The sequence below is a fragment of the Synchiropus splendidus genome, chromosome 11 (assembly GCF_027744825.2).
Source record: "Synchiropus splendidus isolate RoL2022-P1 chromosome 11, RoL_Sspl_1.0, whole genome shotgun sequence".
In the NCBI taxonomy this organism is placed as follows: domain Eukaryota; kingdom Metazoa; phylum Chordata; class Actinopteri; order Syngnathiformes; family Callionymidae; genus Synchiropus; species Synchiropus splendidus.
The window spans coordinates 16,485,561-16,508,644 of NC_071344.1; the positions used below are offsets into that span (position 1 = coordinate 16,485,561).

General features: G+C 42.1%; 1 protein-coding gene across 1 annotated transcript in view; it reads left to right on the top strand.

Annotated features, from left to right (window-relative positions):
• slit3 (slit homolog 3 (Drosophila)) overlaps nt 1–23,084 on the top strand; it is a 236,512-nt gene that overhangs the window by 190,770 nt on the left and 22,658 nt on the right. Inside the window, exons 13-27 of the mRNA XM_053878275.1 lie at nt 3,089–3,232; nt 3,307–3,470; nt 4,560–4,710; nt 7,820–7,894; nt 9,363–9,506; nt 10,200–10,343; nt 12,255–12,418; nt 13,612–13,744; nt 15,351–15,419; nt 15,502–15,573; nt 17,257–17,328; nt 21,801–21,872; nt 21,947–22,029; nt 22,240–22,320; nt 22,627–22,751. Coding sequence (XP_053734250.1) covers nt 3,089–3,232; nt 3,307–3,470; nt 4,560–4,710; nt 7,820–7,894; nt 9,363–9,506; nt 10,200–10,343; nt 12,255–12,418; nt 13,612–13,744; nt 15,351–15,419; nt 15,502–15,573; nt 17,257–17,328; nt 21,801–21,872; nt 21,947–22,029; nt 22,240–22,320; nt 22,627–22,751 — 1,693 coding nt within the window. The remainder of the gene's footprint in view (nt 1–3,088; nt 3,233–3,306; nt 3,471–4,559; nt 4,711–7,819; nt 7,895–9,362; nt 9,507–10,199; nt 10,344–12,254; nt 12,419–13,611; nt 13,745–15,350; nt 15,420–15,501; nt 15,574–17,256; nt 17,329–21,800; nt 21,873–21,946; nt 22,030–22,239; nt 22,321–22,626; nt 22,752–23,084) is intronic.

The window sequence follows — 23,084 nt, forward strand, 5'->3', positions numbered from 1 at the left end:
CAGAGAGTACTGAACAGACAAGAGGCACAGAGAGTACTGAAAAGAAAAAAAAATGAAGCAGCTATTGCCATTCGGTGCATATATCTGTTAATAATAAATAAATAATAACCAAAGAATTAAATAAATAAATCTTAAAATGAAAAAAACAACAACATTGATTTCTTTATATAAAAAATGTGGAAAAAAATCCAAAAAAAGAAAAAGAAAAGAAAAAACTTGATGCAGCTATTGCCATTTGGTGCATATTTCTGTTAATAATAAATAAATAATAACCAAACAAATGAATAAATAAATCTTAAAGTGAAAAAAACAAACAAACATTGATTTCTTTATATAAAAAATGTGAAAAAATGTGTCGTTTCTACCATCCAAAGCACAGAATGATACAGTTGACAATTCTAATAAAACATGGAGAAATTGAAAAATAGGAGGGGGTCAGTAAATATATAAAAACTATATTATCACACAATCAAATAAACAAGATAAAGTTTGACACTCACCTCATGAGAGTCAGAAAAAATTGGGCAGAGGGCCTCATGTGGACCTGGGGCCGACCATGGCTGGCCACGTACACCCGCAGAATCAGTGTTGAACAAGCGAAACATCTCCCTGAACTTTTCTTTTTTTCCCCCCGCTCTAGGTCACATGACTGGCTTTGACTTCAGGCCTTGTAATAAAACCTCACATTACCTTTGAATAAAACCCCTTTTCGCCGGATAATCTCTGAATAATCCCTCAGGGCCAATAAGTGGAGCAGCTAAAGTTCTGACTCCTGTTTCTGCCACCGCGCTGGAGCATGGCCGCGTGCTAAGTATTTAAAAATGCCGCAGTCCACTGCAGGAACAACTAATATTCCCAGCTTTGCTGTCGTTAAAGGAAGCGAAGCGAGCGGAATGAGGATGGAAGCATCTAACCAACACTTTTTATGGGCTTAGTCGGCTCATTGGAGATGCATGCTGCATATTCAGAGGTGGGAGTGGAGGGGGCCGGTGGATGAATGAGTGGATGGAAGCAGTGTGTGAGGTGGGAGGAAGACCCATTAAAAACATATAAAGGAAAAGGAAGTGGTTATTTGATTCCCTGGGAAATTTCAACCCACAGTTGGCTGCTAAAAATGGAATCACATCTTCACCATCAGAGTCCATTAGAACCAAATTAGAGTCAAGTGTGAGGTGTCTTCAGAGCTGGTTGAGCTTTAATATGGAGTTAAATATGCCCATAATGCAAATGTCAGAATACGATTGAATCAATGTGAATTGAAGTCAGTTCACCCGATGAGTATTACATGTTAGTACTGTTAGTAAATTAACTTGCAAATGCCGCACAAATAAAACCAAATTTCTATAAATGAATATAAGGACCTGCTCATAATAATAATAAAAAAGTGAATGTTTTCTGAAGCTAGAAAAGCACTTGGGGAGCACATACATCTGTTAAGGAAGAGCAGCAGATCCGCCCCCCAAAAAACTAAAAAATAAATAAATAAAAAAAGCCAATAATATTTTCAGAAAATCTGTTGTTTCTCTGACATCCGTTCAGCACATTTCAGATGCAGACGCCCCCAAAACCTCTGAGGTAAAATGTCATAGTCCTGCGAAATGGACGGAAATTATTATTACCGAAATTATTAAATGTAATAATTCAATAAATGCACATTATTAGTGGTTGATCAATGCAATTGAATCAATGATAATATCACAGATATACTGAAAAACTCGCTGTGCTTCACTGTCAGTCAAACGATTGTGAAATCTAATTCTACATAAATTGGAAAAAAAATGGAATTCGAAAAAAAGTGGAGATTATAATATCTGTTTCAACATATTTTTCTCATATGTCTACCTTTATTTTTCCTTATTTTTTTTTAATCTTTTTAGTTAATAAAATAAAATACTTGATGAAGACATGATGAGGCAACACATATTATTTGTTAATTATTTATTCACCTGTTTAGCAGTTATTAGCAGTTATTAGCCATTTATGAAGTACGTGTCAGCATCTGGAAAGGCTTCACTCTAAACAGCACTAGTTATTATGAACCCTGACTAAGCAAGAATTTAGGCTGAATAATTGCATTGAAGACACCGAGCAGTTGGCGACAGAGGCTCCTGGTTAGAGTTATGAAGCGTCAGGACTGACAGAGAGACAGGACTGGAATCTTAAAGGATTGAAAATGAAGAAGACAGAAGGGAAGAGGCCAGCGGAGCAACATCGTTGAAGCGATGCAAGTTAGCATTGAACTAGTACGATCAGCACCTGAGCATTAATATCAAATAGATGAAGAATGATGGTGCAAGATTCACATTGTGTTTACCCAAAGTAAAATATATGGCGGAGATTTACTTGTATAGAATAAAGAAACTCAGATGTGGAAACAGGAGGCAATGAGTTTGGTTTGGCAAGGTTGCCAGTTCTGGCCCTTGAGCAAGGTCCCTGGTGCCGCACCTGATCCACTCAAGGGGACATGTGAATACCTGCAGAACAAACAGTCAATTTCTAAACAACGTTAAACAATATGTTAAATAGTTTGATGCCAAACTGCTTTCTTTCCACGTTAAAGCCGACTCCTGCGGAGACGTCGGTGCTGCTTTGTTTTCCTGGTGCAGCTTCTGGTAATTAGACTCACGCTGGGAGCTGCTTAATGAGGCGAGGAAATGTCGCAAAGCAGCACGTGCACATCTACCTGTGAGTACACGTGCGCTAATGCGCTCCTTAGGAGGCGCTGCAATTATGAAATTCACCAAGTCAGCAGTGATTTTTGTCAGTCGAACCAAAAAAACGGGAAAGTGGAGACGGTAGGTCAGGTTCGGTGGAAGATGGTTACTTTGGTGACTTTGGCTCTAAATCTGTCAGTGACAACATGACTCCGAGTGGTTTATTCTGTTGTTTGTTCTGCTAAGCAGGTGATGGGTTCCAGCCTGCCACTTCTTCATGACCTGTATGTCTCCAGGACTCAGAGATGTGCAGGTCTTCCTTCTGGCAGGAGGCCATGTTATTGTTGTCATGTTAAATTTTCCGCTTAACAAACCTAACTGAACAAAGATCGGCTCACAAAGAATCACAGCTGCTTTCTGGATTTGTGTTTCAGGCTCCTCAACGCCAACAAAATCAACTGCCTTCGCGTCAACACCTTCCAGGACCTGCAGAACCTCAACCTGCTCTCACTGTACGACAACAAACTGCAAACCATAAGCAAAGGTTTATTCGCGCCGCTGCGCGCCATCAAGACTCTGTGAGTGTTCCTCCCCGAAACTAAAGGTGCCTGCCTTTGATACCGGCGACTTCATAATTGTCTGTCTGATGCAGTCATCTGGCCCAGAACCCCTTCATGTGCGACTGTCATCTGAAGTGGCTGGCTGACTACCTGTTTGACAACCCCATCGAGACCAGCGGCGCTCGCTGCAGCCACCCCAGGAGACTGGCCAACAAGCGCATCAGCCAGGTCAAGGGCAAGAAGTTCCGGTGCACTGGTGAGGAATACGTCCTTATCGGATATATATTATTAAAAAAATAGGGTGTTTTTCCACCTCGAAATGAAAAACACATGCAGTGGAAGGTTACATTGAAAAATGCAGGATTGAAAACAAGGATACAAACTTCCTTGTCACGGAGTTGAGCCTCGCCGTCCATGAGAGACATGCAGTAGAGCTGAAACATCGACGTGAGGAAACTAGTCGGTGTAGGATGCTTTTCCCAATGTTAAGAAACGTTTTGAGTTGATTCTGAGTCATGGCCACTGTCTGGGCTCTCACAAATGAACCGGGGATGATTTGCTACATCATTGCTTCTGGAAGTAATGTGGGAAATTTAAAAGTCTGACTTTTTTATTTATTTATTTATTTTTTTTAAATTGGACTCTTGCTTGTGTTGCTGGTCATGGCTGTTCTTTCGCTTCAGCCTTCCCTCTTCGCAGTCCTCTATTTGCATCTCCTCTTCCTCTCTGGACGTTTGTGGACAGCTCCGCCCCTTCCTGTTTGGACCTGCGGCTGTCTGTTGCCTCTCCTCTCCTGTTTGGACCCTTAACCCCCTCCTCGCCTTCCTCCTGTGTGGACCCGCATTCTGATTGGTTGGTGCAGCTGTCTCTTGTGCTTGATCTAACCATGTGGCCCCGCCTACTGTGACATCACATGGTTCCGTCAAGCGCCAGGGACCGCCTCGCACACGCTCACCCGCCTCTCCCAGCCAATCACGCGCCTTGTTGAGGATCAAACTGAATGTGTTTTTTGGGTTCCACCTGTAAAGATCATAGTTTTGTCGCAGTCTTGCATGAGTACCTTCAAAGGAGGGAGTTGTTTAACACAAAAGTAGGTTTCGTGTTTTACTCGATGAGACCTGCAATTCAAACTGCACACGCCTTCTCACCCTTCAGCTTTGCTGGCGGCTCACAACCCACCTCCACCGCAACTCCTCCTAAACAATCTAACCTGACAACACTGTGTTGCCGTTGTGTGCTCAGCTCATTTGTATCCGATGTCCGAGTGATCTCCTAGAATGTGCCTGGAGCCCGGTATCCATCCTCACATCTCTCTACCGTCTCTCCTTATCCTGCCGCTCTACAGGTCAGGAGGACTATCGCAGCCGGCTGAGCGGCGAGTGCTTCCAGGACCTGGTCTGTCCGGAGAAATGTCGCTGTGAGGGCACGGTGGTCGACTGCTCCAATCTCAAACTGACCCGTCTCCCGCCACACATTCCTGAACACACCACCGACCTGTAAGTTTGGATCCAGTCCCTCATATTTTTCATGCTTCAGTCCATCAAATGGCGCCCCTTAGTTGGTACTGGAGCAGCCCTTTCTATGGCACACCACTGTCACTCAATGCCAGGAAGCTCAGTTATTCCACACTTTGTACAAATGACAAATATGTTTTGCATATTACCATCATGTGGCGCTCTGGGACTACCGTCTTGAACTCACATCCTTTGCTGAAAGTTCGCTCAAAGTCACCTAAACCAGCACTAAAAACTGGGGTGATCACAGCTGGACCAACTAGGAGCCTATGGCCCCTATGAATAGGAGATATGGAAAACAGCCTGTCCAACAGACTGATATCGTCCAAATTGAATGCTGAAAATGTAAATTCCTTTCACGCCTCAAACTTGTCGCAGCTACTCACATCACAAATTCTACATTGAATACATAAGGCAATGTTGATCTAAATTCCCCTCACGTGTCAGATACTCCGTCTCCCTCACAGCCATATCCCAAATGTCACTTTTCATTTTTGAGCTCCCAAACTGAAATTTCTCCAGACAGTATTTTCCATTTCGCCCCCTCCAGTCCCAAAGGAGCCATCATGATATCTGAAGAAGGGCAGAGCTTCACACCGGAATACTGAATAGTCGATAAGATCCTCGCTGGAGTGAAGAAGACGTGGAGAAAAAATACTACTGGAATATTATTTGGCCATGCAGAACAAATGAAAGGACCTAATTTTAAACAAAGCACTGTTCAGCGGCAAATTAGTGTTGTCAAATTTAATGAAGAAAAAAAACAAAAATCAAAGGCACTTACTTTGTTTTCCTCTCGCTGTTTTACATAGCTGAAGTTTATGAATGTTAATGTCCCTAGAAGTAAATATTCCACCCGACTGAGAATAATGAACACAAAAAATTCTGCTGGATTTGTTTGTTATTGAGACAATTGTTATGAATATATTGGTATGTACAAGTGAAACTAGAGGCTTGTGTGCTTTACAGAGATTCTCATTTGGACCTGACGGACCTCTAGCTCGCATTATGATAAGATCACACCTCGCTCATAGTAGTTCCCACACACACTCCGACCATCTGCTCCTGGACCCGCTTTCAAACTGCAATGCCTCCTGTGGCCCTTTGCAAAAGTGAAAACATCAATGTTTATATTTCATAATGATCTGAGGGAGACAGAATTACAATAAATAAAATAAATTTAAAAAACAATACGTTTACTGAAAATAATAAAAATAAAAGACAGACACTAAGCACTTAGCCAATAAAAGCTAGATTTGGGTTTATTTCTTAGCTAGTGAGATATATAAATGAAATTTGAAACTTTATGTTGCATTAATATGAGTGTTACTTTAAATTTACAACATTAAAAATAGTATTTCTGTTTGTCTTAAATCTATTGAAGCCGAAAATAGCACATCTTGACTCCCTTTACTCCCTAGGAGCCACTTCTAATTTTTGTCACATTATTTATTCAGGACAATATATCTGAAATAATGCAGATATTTTCATCGGTCTGTGTTTTAAATTTTAGATTTTCCATGCACATTGTTGTTTGCTCTGAATTTCACATCTTACTCAGTTCTCATCCGTTTCTGTGTCAATATCCTCTGTAGCAGTGCTTTTCTGTGTCAACTTCTGAATTAAGTTTCCACTTCTATGATGAGTGTTGATAATAGTTAGCATCTGAGGAAGATGCTAATGTTCAAAGATGCTAATGTAGAGATGGTCAAAACTGCGAAAAGAAGGGAGAGCAAAGGTTTAATAGGGCACTATGAGGGTAAAAGTAATAATGGAAGAAGTATATTGTAGTGTTTTTGACTGTCAGAGAGGTGAGGCTAGCTCAGTAGCTAATGCTAGCAGATGCTAATAAACTCAAGAAAGTTGGCACTGCAAAGAGTGTTTTAAGACAATATATGTGATTTGAATGAACAGTCAAATAACCTTCTGTGAACATGATAAATAACTGACAGGACACTTCACACTGCACTCCACACTACGGTTGTTTTAAAACATAATGTTCACCTTATGAACCAGTGTTTCAACCACCAACATTCATCTTTAATGGGGCATCAGTTACACTATGGCTGATTTGAAACAGACCAAAACTATCCCCCTTTAAACCGTAAATCCGTCACGTCTCCGCCATCACGGTTGATGCACTCATTATCGAGCTTCCCCTGGTGCTGAACCTACACTTTATTCCCCCAAAACAGGCTGGTGTAGCTTAAGCACATCCTCTTAGCCGCAGCCTTTCGTACAAATTGCGACAATAAAGCAGATGGCTGGCTTCTTATCTCTCAGTGTTTTCCCTGGACTCAGGGCAAAGTGCGTATTGATGACCACATAGAAAAGATTCATCACCCACCTCGCACCTTCTTCTCCCCTCCGCTATGGTTCTGCTTTATTTGGATAATTCCTAATGCTTATTACCTTGAATGCAGCCGTCACATCCAAGGGACTGCAATTAGGAATGAGGATCCAGAGGCTCCACATGTTTGCTGCCTGAAAGTGTGTCATAGAAACAGACCTTCTCAACCCTTATTGTTGAAGACCACTCAGCACTCAGACACGGGTTGTTACCTACCTTCAGCCTCCTGGCTGTCGAGGTACTTTTCCTGGATGAGACAGTTTCAGAGGTGGTTCACTTATGTCATTTAGCCAACAGAGAGTGACAGAAAACATAATGTGCCCCATCGTGGTCACCATCATGCTGAAGTTGAAGCTGCCTCTTAGGTCAACACACATCCATCCATCCATCTATCCATCCATCCATTCATTCATCCATCCATCCATCCATCCATCCATCCATCCATCCATATCCAAGGTCACGAATCAACCCTTTGGAATCAACCACCTCCAGTGGCTTCTCTCCATTTGAGTCTCTCCCAGATCACTGACCTTGTGATAAATCCAATACATTCTCAAGAGTTTCCGATCATTGCGGTCTCGTGGAGTTCACCGACTGGATGATCCAGAAAGTCAATCTAATGCAGCCTGTCACTGCAACTCTGTAAAATATTCATTTGTTTCCAGCTGACGTGTGGTGCCATGAAAGTCTGAAGAAGCAACACTCTTTCTAATGTAAACGTCTCACTCTTCCTCTCTGCAGGCGACTGAACGACAACGAGATTGCAGTCCTGGAGGCTTCAGGAACATTTAAGAAGCTGCCCAATTTAAAAAAGATGTGAGTATTTCTTTACTTGTTTGAGCAAAACCTGACATCTCTATATACTCCTTGCTTTTACCGACTGAAATGTTGAAGGTAGAGAAGGTATGAAAAGCTAAGGGAAGGTCACTCAGAGGCCAAAGTAGAAGCAAAGACGAATGCAGGAATATTATGAGGAAAGTTCTGAATGAGTTTTGGATGGAGGATGTGGACAGTGATGGAAAGGAAGAAGGGATGTGTGGGAGTTTTGAAAAAGGCAGGTATTAAAGGGGAGTGGAAACTGGGCCCATGGTGAAGATTTACAGTCCTACTTTATCTACAACCTTCTCGGCAAGCTTGTGCGCGTGCGAGCTGATTTATCGAAGAGGAAATTGGGAACCATCTACGGGTGTCGCTGACAATATAGATTGGCCGGCGCTCATTTCCATTTCGCTCCTCTCAATGGCGTCGTCTTCCTTCTCTTGGTTCTCTCCTCCACTTTGGCAAAGCTGATAAGAAGCGCATGAGTCAAGCTGCGTCTTGTCTCATTCGCTTCCACGTTTGTGACCTAAAAAGCGCCATTTTTAATAGTCTGAGGAAACCCCACCCAAGACGGGGATTAATCCCTCCATAGTTCTGATAAAAACGGTTCCCATGGCGACCACTTAACAGTGATTATAGACATGTGTGCGGTAATTGATCGTAAATACATGCTGATATATCGTTGTTGTGAGGTGTTATCTCGTAAATATCTCTGGCGGCCAGCGAGGAGGACGTAAACATGGACAGATGCTCCATCACTTTTATTATTTTCACACGTCACGTTGCCTGGCGACGGAATCGATTGTGAGTCGCTGTTGATGAAGTCGGCGACACCTAGTGGTGAGGTCGTAGTAATGAAATAAAAACTGAATTGATAACAAGCCACTTATTGTACCGGGAGCTAACGTTTACTGTCTCGCCATGTTTAATATGTGGAAAATGTTTATTAGATGTGTCGCACCGCTTGTCCATTTGGCGGACAAACGCTATTGTGATCGCATGACTAGCAAATTCAGCACTTCCTCAGCCCCAACCCTTCAACATTTCTTGCTACTGCGTGAGGTGATTGAAGTCGAAGGCTTCTTGTTTTTATGGAGCTTTTTAAAAGGTTACGCACAAATAGACAGATGCGTACCACCAGGAGTCGTACTAGGTCATTACGTTTTGCATCACTCCATGGGTAAAAAATTTAAAGAAAATTGAGATCATTTATTTAGATTTATTTTTGTTAGTTTTCTGTGCAAAAACATGTGGATCAAAAATGTTTTTTTTTTTTCATATTGAAACTCTCTAACCCTCCTAAACCCTCTAACAAACTCAATCTCTCTTAGTAGTGTGGCTCTTGTGTGGGAAAGTTTGAGGCAGAAATCTCAACAGAACCAGACTGAAAACGAAAGGCCTCACTGCCGCGGCGGGTGGCTACACAAGACGTGACATCCAAGTCTGTCTCTTCTTTCTTCCGCAGCAACCTCAGTAACAACAAGCTGCGCGACATCCGCGAGGGCGCTTTCGACGGGGCGTCCGGAGTCCTGGAGCTTCTGCTGACCGGCAACAAGCTAACTGGACTGCAGGGACGAATGTTCCGAGGCCTGACTGGCCTGAAAACTCTGTAAGTCGCTTACTTCAACATGAATTGTTTAGTGTGGTGTCGAAAGATGTCGCGATTTTCGTCCCTTTTCGTGTTCGACTGGAGAAGAGCACGAAGACGCTTGAGAGAAAGTCCTCCAAAATGTTGTGTGTGCTGGATAACTCCAGTCTTCCTCACGGTGAATATTAAATAGGTGGTTGTTTATTACCGTTAAAGTCACCGCTAATGATGGCACACTGCGTCTCTGCGTCCCCTCTCGTCCTCCCCCTTGTGTCCAATCAAGACTTATGAAATCATGAGCCGAGCTAATGTTGCCTGTGTTTGCCAGCTAATGACTGGCTAATGTCATCACGTGTGTATATGGAGGCTAATGACTCTCTAATGGCATCACGGCTGTCTCTGGATTACGTTACCAGGCTCCATGCTCCAGTAATAGCCATGCTAACTGGGTTAGCTCGTCCCAGAGATGGCTAATGTTAACTAACTCACTTAGCTGTCCCCGGCACTCAAACCGTCGTGTCACATCACCGCCTCTTTCTTGGGGGTCTTGAAGGCTCTGGTTTGGATTTGCGTGTGATTGATGGCACGGAGCGAGGTCGTATTTTAGTGATGCCCATATAAGGAGAAGATTTTAAAGAGGTGGTGGTGGTGATAGCGGTTTTTGTCACGATGATTTAGGCCTCTTTTACGATGGTGACACTTCTGTTCTCTCAGGATGCTGCGTAGCAACCAGATCAGCTGCATTGACAACACAACCTTCACGGGTCTTAGCTCCGTGCGTTTGCTGTCGCTGTATGACAACCGGATCTCCAGCATCGCCCCGGGAGCCTTCTCCACCCTGCACTCTCTGTCCACCATGTAAGTGTTATCGGTCGACTCCCGCCGGCTTTTCCCGCCGCTCCATTATCTGCTCCGCTAATGTGCGGATCCTGCTTTTTATCTCCTTTAACTCTAATCCCTGTTTTTTTCCATCCTTGCTCCGAGGTTATCGAGCGCGCCACCTCACACACACTCGTAAATTTGGTCTGTTTTTGAATGCTTTCATCCAAAGAATCTCCCTGAAGATGTTGACTGCTGTTTGAGGCTCTTTTCAAGTTTCATACTGTCAGTTAAGACTAAGGCAGAGTGGGAGATACGCGGGGTGTGTGCTCTTGTGTGGTGATATCTCAGACCACCTATATGTGAACTTGTAAAATCGATAAAACATCACTTGTTCGCTGCTTCCTTCTTCCGCAGAATACTAAAACTGCTGCCCAATGTTTCCCTCGTGTGCTGCTTTTTCTCATTCCAAACCTTTTCTTTATTTCATTTCTTTTTTTTTCTCTCACTGCCATTGTTGCTGTCGGTTCCTTTCTTCTTTGAAACCATGAAACTTTTGTTGAGAAAACTTTGGGCGCATAAATAAACCACCATGTTCACCCCCTTTTAGCACCATTTCTCTCCGATCAAAGCCTCAACCTTGTTATACAGCGTCCATTCAGAGTCAAGCACGGACGTGTTCAATGGTTTGTAAATGTAGATGTTCATCTAGTTTTCAGTCACAGTAGCAGTTGGAGAATATTTGTGTTTGGATTTTGGAAAAAAATATATAACATTTTAATGACTAAGAAGTGAAGATATATACAACTATTTGATACATAGTGTTTGATAATAAAGTGTGGTTTCTTTGTTTATTTGACAGGTATAAATTAAGGAAAACTAAAAAGTAAAATATTTAAAAGAAAATCTAATTGACCTCACTTTTTTCTCATCTGTGGAACTTCGCTCGCATCATTTGCTCCACTGTTGGTTAGGTTCATCCCTGGAGTGAACTGAATATGTTTATAAAGAAATTGTGGAATTTTGTTTATTATATAATATTGCAGCGTGTATAATTAATAAATAACTACTATTCGTTTCATAATAAAACAAGTATGACAAACAAAGTATTCATAAACTTGGTGAAATGATGTTTTTTTTTCTTTACTGTCTTGTTTATTGCACTGTATTATTATATTGTGTAGAACTAAAGCAGTTTCCACCGTACAACATTTTGACATTTAATATTGACATGATAATTGAAATAAATGGTCCATTTAAATGTAATTTACATTTATTGGAATTAAATCCCTAAAAGAAAGAAATCATATAATTTTTAGAAGTATTAAAACTTTAAATTTGGACAGAAAATTGATTCATAATAAAACCAGTTAAGGTAAATATTTATAATAATTCATCTGTTTCTTCGTGCACATCATTGAAACAAATTGGAATACTGGCAGACTAAAAACCTACCTCACTAGTAGAGATATATGAAAATGTCTTGGCAACAAATTTATGTTAAAATAAGAGTGCTTTTCAAATCAATACATGCTGCACAGCCGCTGAAATATTCCTCCAATGTCACTTCTGAGTCCCTCTTCTCAGCACCCCTCCCTCTTTCTTCCACTTTTCAATAGTGAATCAAACCACATATTTTAAAATTAGACCGTCCCGTTTTAAATATCGCTCAGCATGAATATTACATGAGCAGCTTGGCAGGCGACAAAAAACTTTTGGCAGTGATCAAAAATGAATACGATGAACGGATAACACGTCTTCCTCTTTTCTCCTCGCACAATGCCGCTGTCGCCTCTTTTCTTTTTTGTATCTCATTGACTTTAGCGGGTGAATTAAGCAGCGATTGATAACCTTTTTCCCCTTTATTCTCCAACCACGTCGGTGGATTTCCTGACCTGCACTGCAGCGGGATTATGGGGAGGCTCCTACTTATTCAAATGTCTTTGACAGTAATCTCCTGTCCAACCCGTACGTGTGTGATTGCCACTTGGCTTGGCTCGGTCAGTGGCTGAAGAAGACCAGGGTGGTCAGTGGAAACCCTCGGTGTCAGAGGCCAGCGTTCCTCAAGGAGATTCCCATCCAGGATGTGGCGACGCCTGACTTCACATGTGATGGTGAGTCATCTGATCTTCCTGACGTCTGCTTATTGACAGTGCGGCTGTTTCACATTATTTTTAAATCATGCACTTTCATGTATAGTTTCTGCTATTTTGTTATATACTAAATGATATATTTTTCTTTTTTTTTTCAAGCCTTAAAGCTCTCAAAATGACAGATGCTCAGAAAGTGTTTTTAAAAATCACTACTTTATGAACTACATACATTTAATTTTAATATAATTGTGAGCGCAAATGTTACTTACTTGTTCATGAAACCTGGCTTTTACCATCACGTGACTCAAAGTAAGTTCAATAAGCTGTGAAAAAAAGCAGAAAAAATAAAAAAATTAACAACATAAATGAATATATTATTATTAGTAGTAGTACTAGGAGTAGTAGTAGTTGTAGTAGTAGCAGTAGTGTTGCGAGCTGTGTTTTTTAAGACGTCATGTATTTTTAAAGTGAAATTTATTTTTTACTCAGGGAGCTAAAAATGCAGGATGTTGATCATATTTATTGGGTCAAAACACTTTTGGCTGTGTAGTAAATTGGGATTTAAATTTGCTTCCTACAGTTAAGTGCCTTTGACAAACACATCATTTAAAAAATGTTTATAGTCATTGTTTGATTCAAAAAACAATCTTGACTTGGGAACGTCTGGGATTTCCCTGAGGAGAAAGAGCTCGAGGTTTCTAGTGGAGAGGCTGGGAAAGTCTGGGCTTCTTAACTCCAGCTGCTGCCCCTTCAAGCTCCTATGGCGGTTGCTCGGCTGAATCCTTTCAAGTTTACGATACTTTGCCGTCTAAGACATGGAGCGCGCAGAAACACATCATCTGTGAAGGTTACAAGGTCTCCCTGCTTTGCCAGCAAACAGCCTTGGATGACATCAGCCTCCACAGCGATGCTGCTGTTGCCATGACGACGGCTGCCAATCTTGCTTTTGGCAGCCAGTGCTGATGCTATTGACAACATGTGGTTTGGCTTCTTCAGCTGTTTTAGCCTGTGATTTTACTTTTTTTTTTCTTCTTCCTCCATCGCCTTAAAACTCATTAGACTTTTCTAATTTCCTGTTTGGAAATGAGTTTGGAAGCCGTTGGGTTCATGTGAGGCAGGACGGTGTCTGGCCTTAATAGGCTGCTCTTTCCACTCACACAAAGAACCACTTGAGTGCAGGTTGTAAACACGCAGCGCCACGTTTCTCTTCTCAGGAGTGGAGGACAACGGCTGCCTCTCCACGTCCGGATGTCCCGATGTTTGCACGTGCTCTGACACGGTGGTGCGCTGCAGTAACAGAGGGCTGCACGCGCTGCCCAAGGGCATTCCCAAGGACACCACCGAGCTGTGAGTCCACCTCATCTTCTCTTGGAATTTCCCATCAAGGCTTTCCTCAGAAAGTCCTCCGCCTTCCTTGTTTGGCTCTCTTCTTCATCTCCAACATTCTTGGTCCCTCCTCCACACAAATCTGTCTTTCCTTTGATAGACTCATCTCTGTTACGCTCCTTTCCAGCCCCTCCATATAACATTCCCGGTATCTTCAACTCTGACTCTTCTAACTACGATTCACGAGTTTCCAATTTGACAAACATCTCAGCAGTGACCACTTGTGTTGAGTAAAGCTTCTCCACCCTGCCTGCATTCTCCTCTTCACTTCAATGTGATGACATTTTTTTAAAGAAACATATGAATAGATTTATGAAACACAAAAATAAAAAAAAATCTTTTTCTTCTTTTCCTTTCGGCTTCTCCCTTCAGTGGTGGCCACAGCAGATCATCTTCCTCCATCGCACCCTGTCCTCTGCTTCCTCTTCTCTCCAACCTACAATCCTCATGTCCTCCTTCACCACCTCCATAAATCTCCTCTTTGGCCTTCCGCTCGACCTTCTGCCTGGCAGTTCCAACCTCAACATCTTCCTACCAATGTACTGGCTCTCTCTCCTCTGTACATGTCCAAACCATCTCCATCTAGCCGCTCTGACTTTGTCTCCTGACAAAATAGCTAAAAATAAACACATAATAATAATAAGTCATATTTAAAATAAATGAAGTATTGTAAGTAGTGTTTACAAAAGAGATTAAAGGAACACTGAGGGAAGAGAAGTAGTATAAAACTCACACACACAAAAAAAATAAATAAAATAAACACTGGAGGGAGAGCCAAAGTATCTCTACAAAGGAAGGGGTTTACCACGGGTTTAGGAAGAAATGATCTTGCACCTGCTGCCAAGATCCTGGCTGCTCTCTGCTCCTCAGTTCCCAGTGAGCAGACAAAAAAGACAGAAAGATGAAGTGAAAGATGACAAGAATGATGCCATACAGAAAGAAATAAAACTACCGAATGTCAGTCAAATACACTTCATATATTCAAAAATAAATACAGTTGTTATTATATAATATAATAACAACAACAACATTAATGATAATAATGTTTGTATTTATAATTGTTCATTACATTTATTTTATGTAATCTAAATATTAAAGGTCAAGGGGGAAAAAAGGTCCCAAGCTTTGGAAAACAATTGAATCCTCTTGACTTGAGCTTTTACTCATAGAAATACAACCAACCATTGGGTGCTGAGGCTACTGCTTGTTGGACAGCGGTATGGTATTGAAATGAGTTCAGGAGGAAATTGATGAAACTGTTGAGTGAGTTATGTTTTGCTCACAGATGCTTAACTCCACAATATTCCTAATAGATGCGCTGCCGGGTCAATAGCAGTGATTAGGTATTGATCAGCGAGAGGTCGGCTCTCCATCATAGTGTCCGCGTGTGCGACGTGTGAACCTCCTGAAGCAAGTGGAGCAAAGATCAGATCTTGTCGCTTTACTCAAAAGAGTTTTCTGAAACTCGTTGAACTTGCCTCAACCCCAGGTTGACCTCTCTCTGTTGTGTATTTTTGCATAAATATGTATGTGTATAGCAGCCATATCCCTTCGTCTTGCCCTGCAGTTACCTGGAGGGTAATGCACTGACATCTGTGCCCAAGGAGCTGGCGACGCTGAAGCATCTGTTGCTGGTGTACGTATGACTCATCTCACCTTGAAGCGGCTTCCTTTGTACGGAGAGAAAGAAAACTCATTTTGGTGGTTTGTATTAACAGAGACCTGAGCAACAACAGCATCAGCACGGTGGCGCCGTACACCTTCAGCAACATGACCCAGCTGGCCACGCTGTAAGTTGGAAACACAATGTGGAGATCAAGAATCGTTCACTTCACTTGAAAATGAATGGAGCGAAGCCTGGCTGCTGTTTTCAGTGGAGAAGAGTAGCTGAAATCTAGAGAAACAAAAGCAGAGTCGGTTCAATGGTCATGCATTTCCATGACAAGACGTGTCGATGCACACACCTGTCTTGTTCCCACACTCCACTCTGAGTCTCCTACAGGTGACAGAGCTCCTCTACGTCTCTAAATGGTGACTGCTTTCTAGTAAAAACACGCAGCAGTTACCAGAACCAGACTTATCAAGGCACACAGCTGTTGGATGGGGTGAAATGTGGTTTGTGTGTTTTTGTAACCTTCTCATTTTCAGGTCAAATATTTGCTCATGACCTCCCTTCAACAATAATTCAAGTGTCTAATCCATGTTCTCCAGACTGCGCTCTATAAAGGTCGCCCATATTAGCATAACCACCGTGACAAATGGTGTAATACTGATGAAGTATTTCTGCGGATCAAACAGAAGTCTGGTTCAAACTGCGTAATATCTTTATTCAGTTTGTTTGTCCAGCCGGAGCTCAGGTTCACAGCCCTTCTTTTCTTTTTCTTGGAAGCACCTCCAGGTCTGCGCTCGATCAGTAATTATGGGATAGTGGACTCTGGAGGACCGTAAGCCCGGGAACTGCTTACCGCCTCTGTTTAGATTATGATCTTAAAGATACATATCAGACGGAGGAGTCAGCGTTTTCAGGCTCAGGCCGCCCACGACCCTGACTCGGGTTCACCGCCACTCCACACGTGTATTTCTAAAGTTTGACGAAACAAACTGTTGTGCTTAGTATAATTTCGTGTCCTTACTCAGTACGTTTTGTTCTCCATTTGATGTCTGTTTAGGATTTAAGAAACAAAAAAATCTTTTTGATGTTTTAACACATCTTTATAATGTTTTGTAAGTTCAATTATTATTATTTAAGTGTATAAAAATTTAAATGTACTAAAATAGTGCATTGAATATTATTTCTATTCTCGTTTTATATTAATATATTATTATTGTTTCAATTTGTCTTTTTTCACCTCTAAAGATGTGTATTTTTTGTTATTCTTGGAAATTGGGATTTATTTATGTTTCTTGTGTCTAAATAATTTTGTTTATTGTTAATAAATATACATTTTATATTTGTAGAAAAATGATATATGTAAAAGCGCATTTTGTTTTGTCTTTGTGCACTTTAATATCAAAGTAACTTTTAATTTGTTCTGCATAACACATGGCTTTTTAAATTTCTCAACTAATCTTTCTTTGCTTTGTTTTATTTTACTTTTATTTTCTTTTTTTTTTAAATATGTATCATGTGTATTTGTTTTCCACTAAGAATGAACAATAATAACTAATTCATAATTGTAATTGTATATATAGTATATATGCTTTGCAATTAATGAATAAAATAATACTGTATTCAATTGTATTCAAAAAAACATTGAATTGTGACCGATGTGCCACCGGGAGGGAAGGTCATGACTCTTCTCTAACTTGGCCGGGGACAGGGAAGTCAGCCTGCAGTGGGAGAGCTAAAAATGAAGAGGCCTGGTTAATGTCTAATATCATCCTGATGGATCGTATTAATGGCCTCGTATAACCAGCTGGATTTTAAGCCTTTATTAAAAAGCCTGACCTCCTGTGTCTCCTCTCGCCCTCAGCATCCTGAGTTACAACCAGATCCGCTGCATCCCCGTCCACGCCTTCGACGGCCTCAAGTCGCTCCGCCTGCTGTAAGTAGCTTCACCTCAGGCGCAGCAGTGGTTTCAATATTCAGCGCCCCAGTCTGCTTGTTAGACCCCCGGGTTGCTGGGCCTCTCCCGGCCTGCGCCGCTCCCCTGAAAGAGATGCCGGTCCCCTCTTTAGCTCTCCCTCCCCATCTGCATCCTCTGACCTCGTGTTTACGTGGCTTCCCTCCGCTGTGTCTCCCCTCATCCATCCTCTCCTCCTTTGCTCTCTCTCTTCTCCTGTCTGTCCGCCCAGTGTTGTGTTTGATGAATCGACCTTCAGCCTCGGTTTCTCCCCGTCATCCATCTCTTGTCCACCCTTGTGTCTTGCAGAAACCCAAACGCACACACTTTTTTTTTTCTGGCCAAGAGAGAGATACACACACCTCTACACATTTTTTAGAGAAAGTACTGATCCCTTCTGCATTGTAATGCGTAACTGCCATTTTTAAATCATCTGTAGCAACATATGTTGAATGAGATTCAAACCCACAACCTTCTGGCTGTGAGGCTACTGTTTGCATGCTCCTCGTGGGTTTGTGTTACCTTCCACCAAGAACTCGGATTTTCTCCCAGTGTCCAAAAACCTTTAGGGCCAAACAATCAGACCAAATTGTTTGGGGGTGTCTCCCACCTTTCATCTCAAGCAGGTGGGGCGAAACCAAGGGTGAATTCCAATTCCTTCCTTGATCCTCTGCCTCAATCCTCAACCTCATTTTTCAAAACCAAGGGTTCGGGAAAATTTTGTCCCATAGAAATGGGACACTACTTAATGCAGATACGTCTTTAGCCTGTTGGGGGCAGCATTACGCCAAATTGGAGTTCCGTCTGTCAATTCAGAAGAAGAAGAAGAAGAGAGGGAGGAGCAAGAAGCATTTTTTGTGTTTATGTCTTTTGTTTTTAATATCTCAAAGAAAATACATCTGTGGCTTGGTCTCAATGCCATTTTTGATAATACACAATTGTATTGATAATACCCACATTGATGGGTACTTCTCAATACAGAGGGAGGTCGTGGACTTCCTCTCGATCGTGGAAGCTAGGTTCCTCAATTTTGTTCCTCAATTTAACTTCCTAAGTATTGGAACAGTTCTTGCTCCTCGCGAGAAGATTGAGGACTAAGGAAGGAATTGGAACACACAGCTGAAGTGTTCCTCCATTAAACTTCAGACTTCAACTCTGCTTTTGACCTTGACGATCCCACCATGACCTTCATATTACGCGATGAGTTACACCAGCTACATTGTTACACTTGGACTCTATTGACGCCAGTTTTTTTTTTTTTTTTTGCCTCTGCGGTGTCGCTCTGCTTTCCAACTCTTTTCACGGACTTCTTCTCTTTCACCTTGCTGAAGTTTCGATTGCTGTTTTTACCCTCTTCTTTTGCTTTCATTTTACTGGATGTTGCCTGTGGGACTGATCCCACTCTGCCCCCGCGTAGCAACTGGTTGCCAGGCAGTCATCACTGTCACTTCCTCATTACACACGGCCCCCTCTGGGCCGGGCCTGTGTGGAGACCGTTGAGCACCACACATACACACAAGGCAGCGCGCGCTCACGCGTGAAGTTATCCACCAAGAAAGTTTGAAGAGTGGTCTCACACACACGCACACACACACACACACACTCAATAACAGCGGCTATAATGACCCCCCTCTACAGCTGTTTCCTCAAATAGAATGTGAACTTATTGTCACACATCCAAAAATGAGGACTCACTGCAGCCACTTAGTTCGAAACACAAACCACATCATTATTACTGAGGCCTATAAAACCGACAGGAAATAAGTGCAAATGTCTATTTTACGAAACATCTGTGGTGTTTCAGGCAGGATGTGGCTGTGCCATCAACGATGCTAGAAAGTGGAAGGTCTTTTTCCTGAGCCCAGTCGAACACGCTGGTCATATTACTATTTATCCTTATGAACTATCGCAATCCTTAAATTGCCTAGAGCAATATACATATATAATTTCATTCATTTGTTTATTTAAAGTACAAAGTATAAGTATATATATGAATTATAAGGGTTTTTTTCACTTTTCAATATCAAGTGAAACACCAGGAAATGCTAGGACATATTGACAATATCGTAGATTTCGTGTAGATTTATTTACAGGTAAAACTATTAAAAAAACTATAATAGACGAAGATAATACCAATTATGAACCAAATCTTGGAACCTAATTTGTGAGTATGGCTCAGGAACAAAAGGTAAACTGTGAATTTAAAACTGCTGTCGGCTATTTGGATGCATTTGTAAGAATAAACTTTGATATATATATAAAGGTGCTAACCAGCACTCACATTTCAGTTTTGTACAGTTGGTTGAGTGGATGAGGGTGATTCACTGAAATAGCGTGAGCAATGTGGAGGAGATTTATTTATGTGTTTCATTTGGTTTCATTGTGTCGGAGTGGTTTGTGGAGGCACATGACAACAGCCTAATAAACCTGGCACTGCAGAGACCTCTGAATAGCAAAGTGGGGTGATTGAGTTTGAGCCACCCAAAACAATGAATGACAAAGAAGTCAACACGATACACAGAGATGGACTGCCACCTGTTTCCTGTCTAATCAAGATGGCAGAACTAGAAAGAAGCAAGTGTGAAATACGCATCGCACAATAGACGTGAACGATTCTGAATCCATTCATAAATGTCCAAATCCCCATGATTGAAATGTAGAATAGACAGAACTAAAAAGCGGAGCTCACTAGTGCAGCGTCACCTAAACACTACACGGGCCGGACGTAAACAAACATGGCTGACCGCCAGCTCCATCTCTCTCCATGCTGTTTCTGGCAGTCTACATCCCGACCCTGTGGAACATGTCAGCAGCTACTATTTTTACTGGCTGGATTACTGACTCCGCCCCTCCAAACCTCTGTCAGTGTCCGCCCTTGTGAGGCGCTCCATAACAAAACAACCACCGCTCACTACACGCTGTCACCTCAGAAACGGACAAAAAAAGACTTATTTTAGCGTCATTATTTACATATTTATTATTGAGCATGTGCATTTATTCATTTAGTGTGTTTGTGTTCTTTGCACTTGAATACTGAATACAAGTTTGAGTTGAAATGAACTTACACCAGCTTTTTACTAGCGCAACTGATGGCAACTTTCACTGGTTGGTGGTGAGTCACAGTGAGGAAAAGGCCTCACTTTTACCATCTGAGGTTGCTTTAAATCAATCAGGAGCTGCCCACCGGTCACCATGGCAACGTCAGGCCGTAGGGAGCCGCCGTGAACGACAACAAGCGGCGCCTGCAGCTTGTCCCCGTGACACACGGAGAGCAGACAGTCCACAGCAGACTTTATCGCCCACTTTCGGAAAATCAGCTTTCTGTTTATTCGCCGTTGCACTTCCATAAATAATTGAGCAACTTTCCATTATAGTGGCAGATAATAGTTTGTCTGCAGCCGGACGAGCGCACATACATGATTTAAATAATTTAGCAGAGTCGGGGTGATAGGCTGTCAGAGGCGGTTAACAGAGGCCAGACTGATTCGGAATTTATTGTTAAAATTAGCAGAGAGCACAGCGGCGACGGTGTCAGGGCCACTGCGCTGCAGCCAGAGTGATGATCCGCTGCACTCGCTTAATAGAAGTGTTGGCATTGTGGATTAAAGTGATGGATGTGATGCCAGACAGCAAGAGAAGCGTCAGTCTGTTCAGAAATAGCTGCACAGCTCTGATCACCAGCGTGTCGGAGAATAACATCTGAGCAGAGGAACACGAGGAGCTTTGTTTAACGTCCCAGATTAATCACGATTTGTCTATAGCGGAGTTGATAGATTCAATTAGGAGACTTAACAATAATGGTTTTCCCTCGTTCACTATTGTTGCAGCCTTGTTTGATACCAATTTCATCTGTTGTACTCCACTCCTTATTGAAAGTGGAAGGTCTTTTTCCTGATTCCAGTCAACACACTGGTCTTATTACTGTTTATCCTTATGAATTATGGCAATCTTTAAATTGCCTTTGACAGCAATATACATATATAATTTCATTTATTTTTATTTTTATTTTTATTTTTATTTTTATTTTTATTTTTATTTTACCAATTTCATCTATTTTATTACACTCCTATTGAAAGCGAACGGTCTTATTTTTATTTTTATTTTGTGATTCTTAAGATTCAATTAGGAGACTTAACAATAATGCTTTTCCCTGTACACCATTGTTGCAGCCTTTTTTTTATACCAATTTCCTCTATTTTATTCTCTATTCTCCTTATTGAACTGCTTTTTTTTCGTCTCTCCAGTTTTGTTTTGATAATCCTCCCCGGCTATATCCTCCATGCATTTTGAAGCAGAATGTGAAAGTGCTCATCCAAGTGTGTGTTTTGGGGTGGGATCAAATCAAGTGAAGTGGGTTAACAAAACACTCTGTTGGCCCTGCACTGTTTCAGAATTGGCTTCTTGTTGCAACACGCCTCTCTAGAGTCCATTAACATGCTGTCGCCTCTCTCCAGGACTCTCCATGGAAATGATCTCTCCACCATCCCAGAAGGAGCGTTCAACCATCTCACTTCTTTGTCCCACTTGTGAGTTTGAGCTTTTTCGGTGGCGAATTGAAACAGAATAATGACACCGTTGTCAATTCTGCCTGTGCGTTTAGGGCTCTCGGTGCCAACCCTTTGTACTGCAACTGCGACCTGCGCTGGCTCTCCCAGTGGGTCAAGGCCGGTTTTAAAGAGCCTGGTAAGACCATTAAATATGTATAAGTGCAGGCGAGGCCAGATTTTTGGAAGGGCTGTTTTACACTGTAATGACTTGTCAAATACAGTGAGGTCCCAGTCATGTTGAATACTCCATCCAGCTAAAAGCAGTAAAATAGTTCTGCTCACTGCAACACAAATTCTCAATTTTGTGTGAAGAAGTTTTTGTACCTGACCCCTTACTTTGATGCAGGCATCGCTCGCTGTACTGGACCTCCGGACATGGCTGACAGGCTTCTGCTGACCACACCGCTCAACAGGTTTCAGTGCAAAGGTAAGTAACTAAATGTGATTTATTTTCTGCATCAATGACTCAGCAACACACAAGAATTGAACTGAGCCGGGCATTTCACCCTTGTTAGGGTCTTAAACGATGACTTCCTGAACTAGATTTCCAGATTAAAGAAGAATAGCTGATGACTTTTTCACGCTGTGAGCGCTGACATTTAGAAGTCAGACCGCGTCCGACCCCTCCGTCTTCCATTTTAGCATCCGCTCGCCAACACCGCTCGTGTCTGTCTCCCAGTCTGCATTTCAAGAAGAGTCTGTCTCTCATCGCCGGCTTTCTCTTCCGCCATAGGTCCTGTAGATATCAGTCTCATGTCCAAGTGCGCCCCCTGCCTGGCATCACCCTGTCAAAATAACGGCACCTGTGTTTCGGATACAACCGGATCGTACCACTGCACGTGTCCGTTTGGGTTCAAGGTGAGTAGGTTAAAGCCTATTGCATCGACATGTGACGTCAACATTGTTCAAAGATATCTGTCAATATGTGAGAATGTGTGGATTTGGGATGCCTGTGTTGGCCACCAGGGACGGAGCGAAAACCAGTTGGTCTGATGGCGCTTCATGGTTTGAGAGTAGTGATCTTTGCTGCATTGTAAAATCATCTCTATGTATTTGGTCGGATTCAAACCCACAACCTTCTGCCTGTGAGACTGTAACAGCGAGTTGTAAGCTTTCTTTCTCATGGTTGCATGCTCTTTATGAGTTTGAGTTGGTTTCCTCTCTGCACTCTTCTTTCCATTGCCCCAAAAC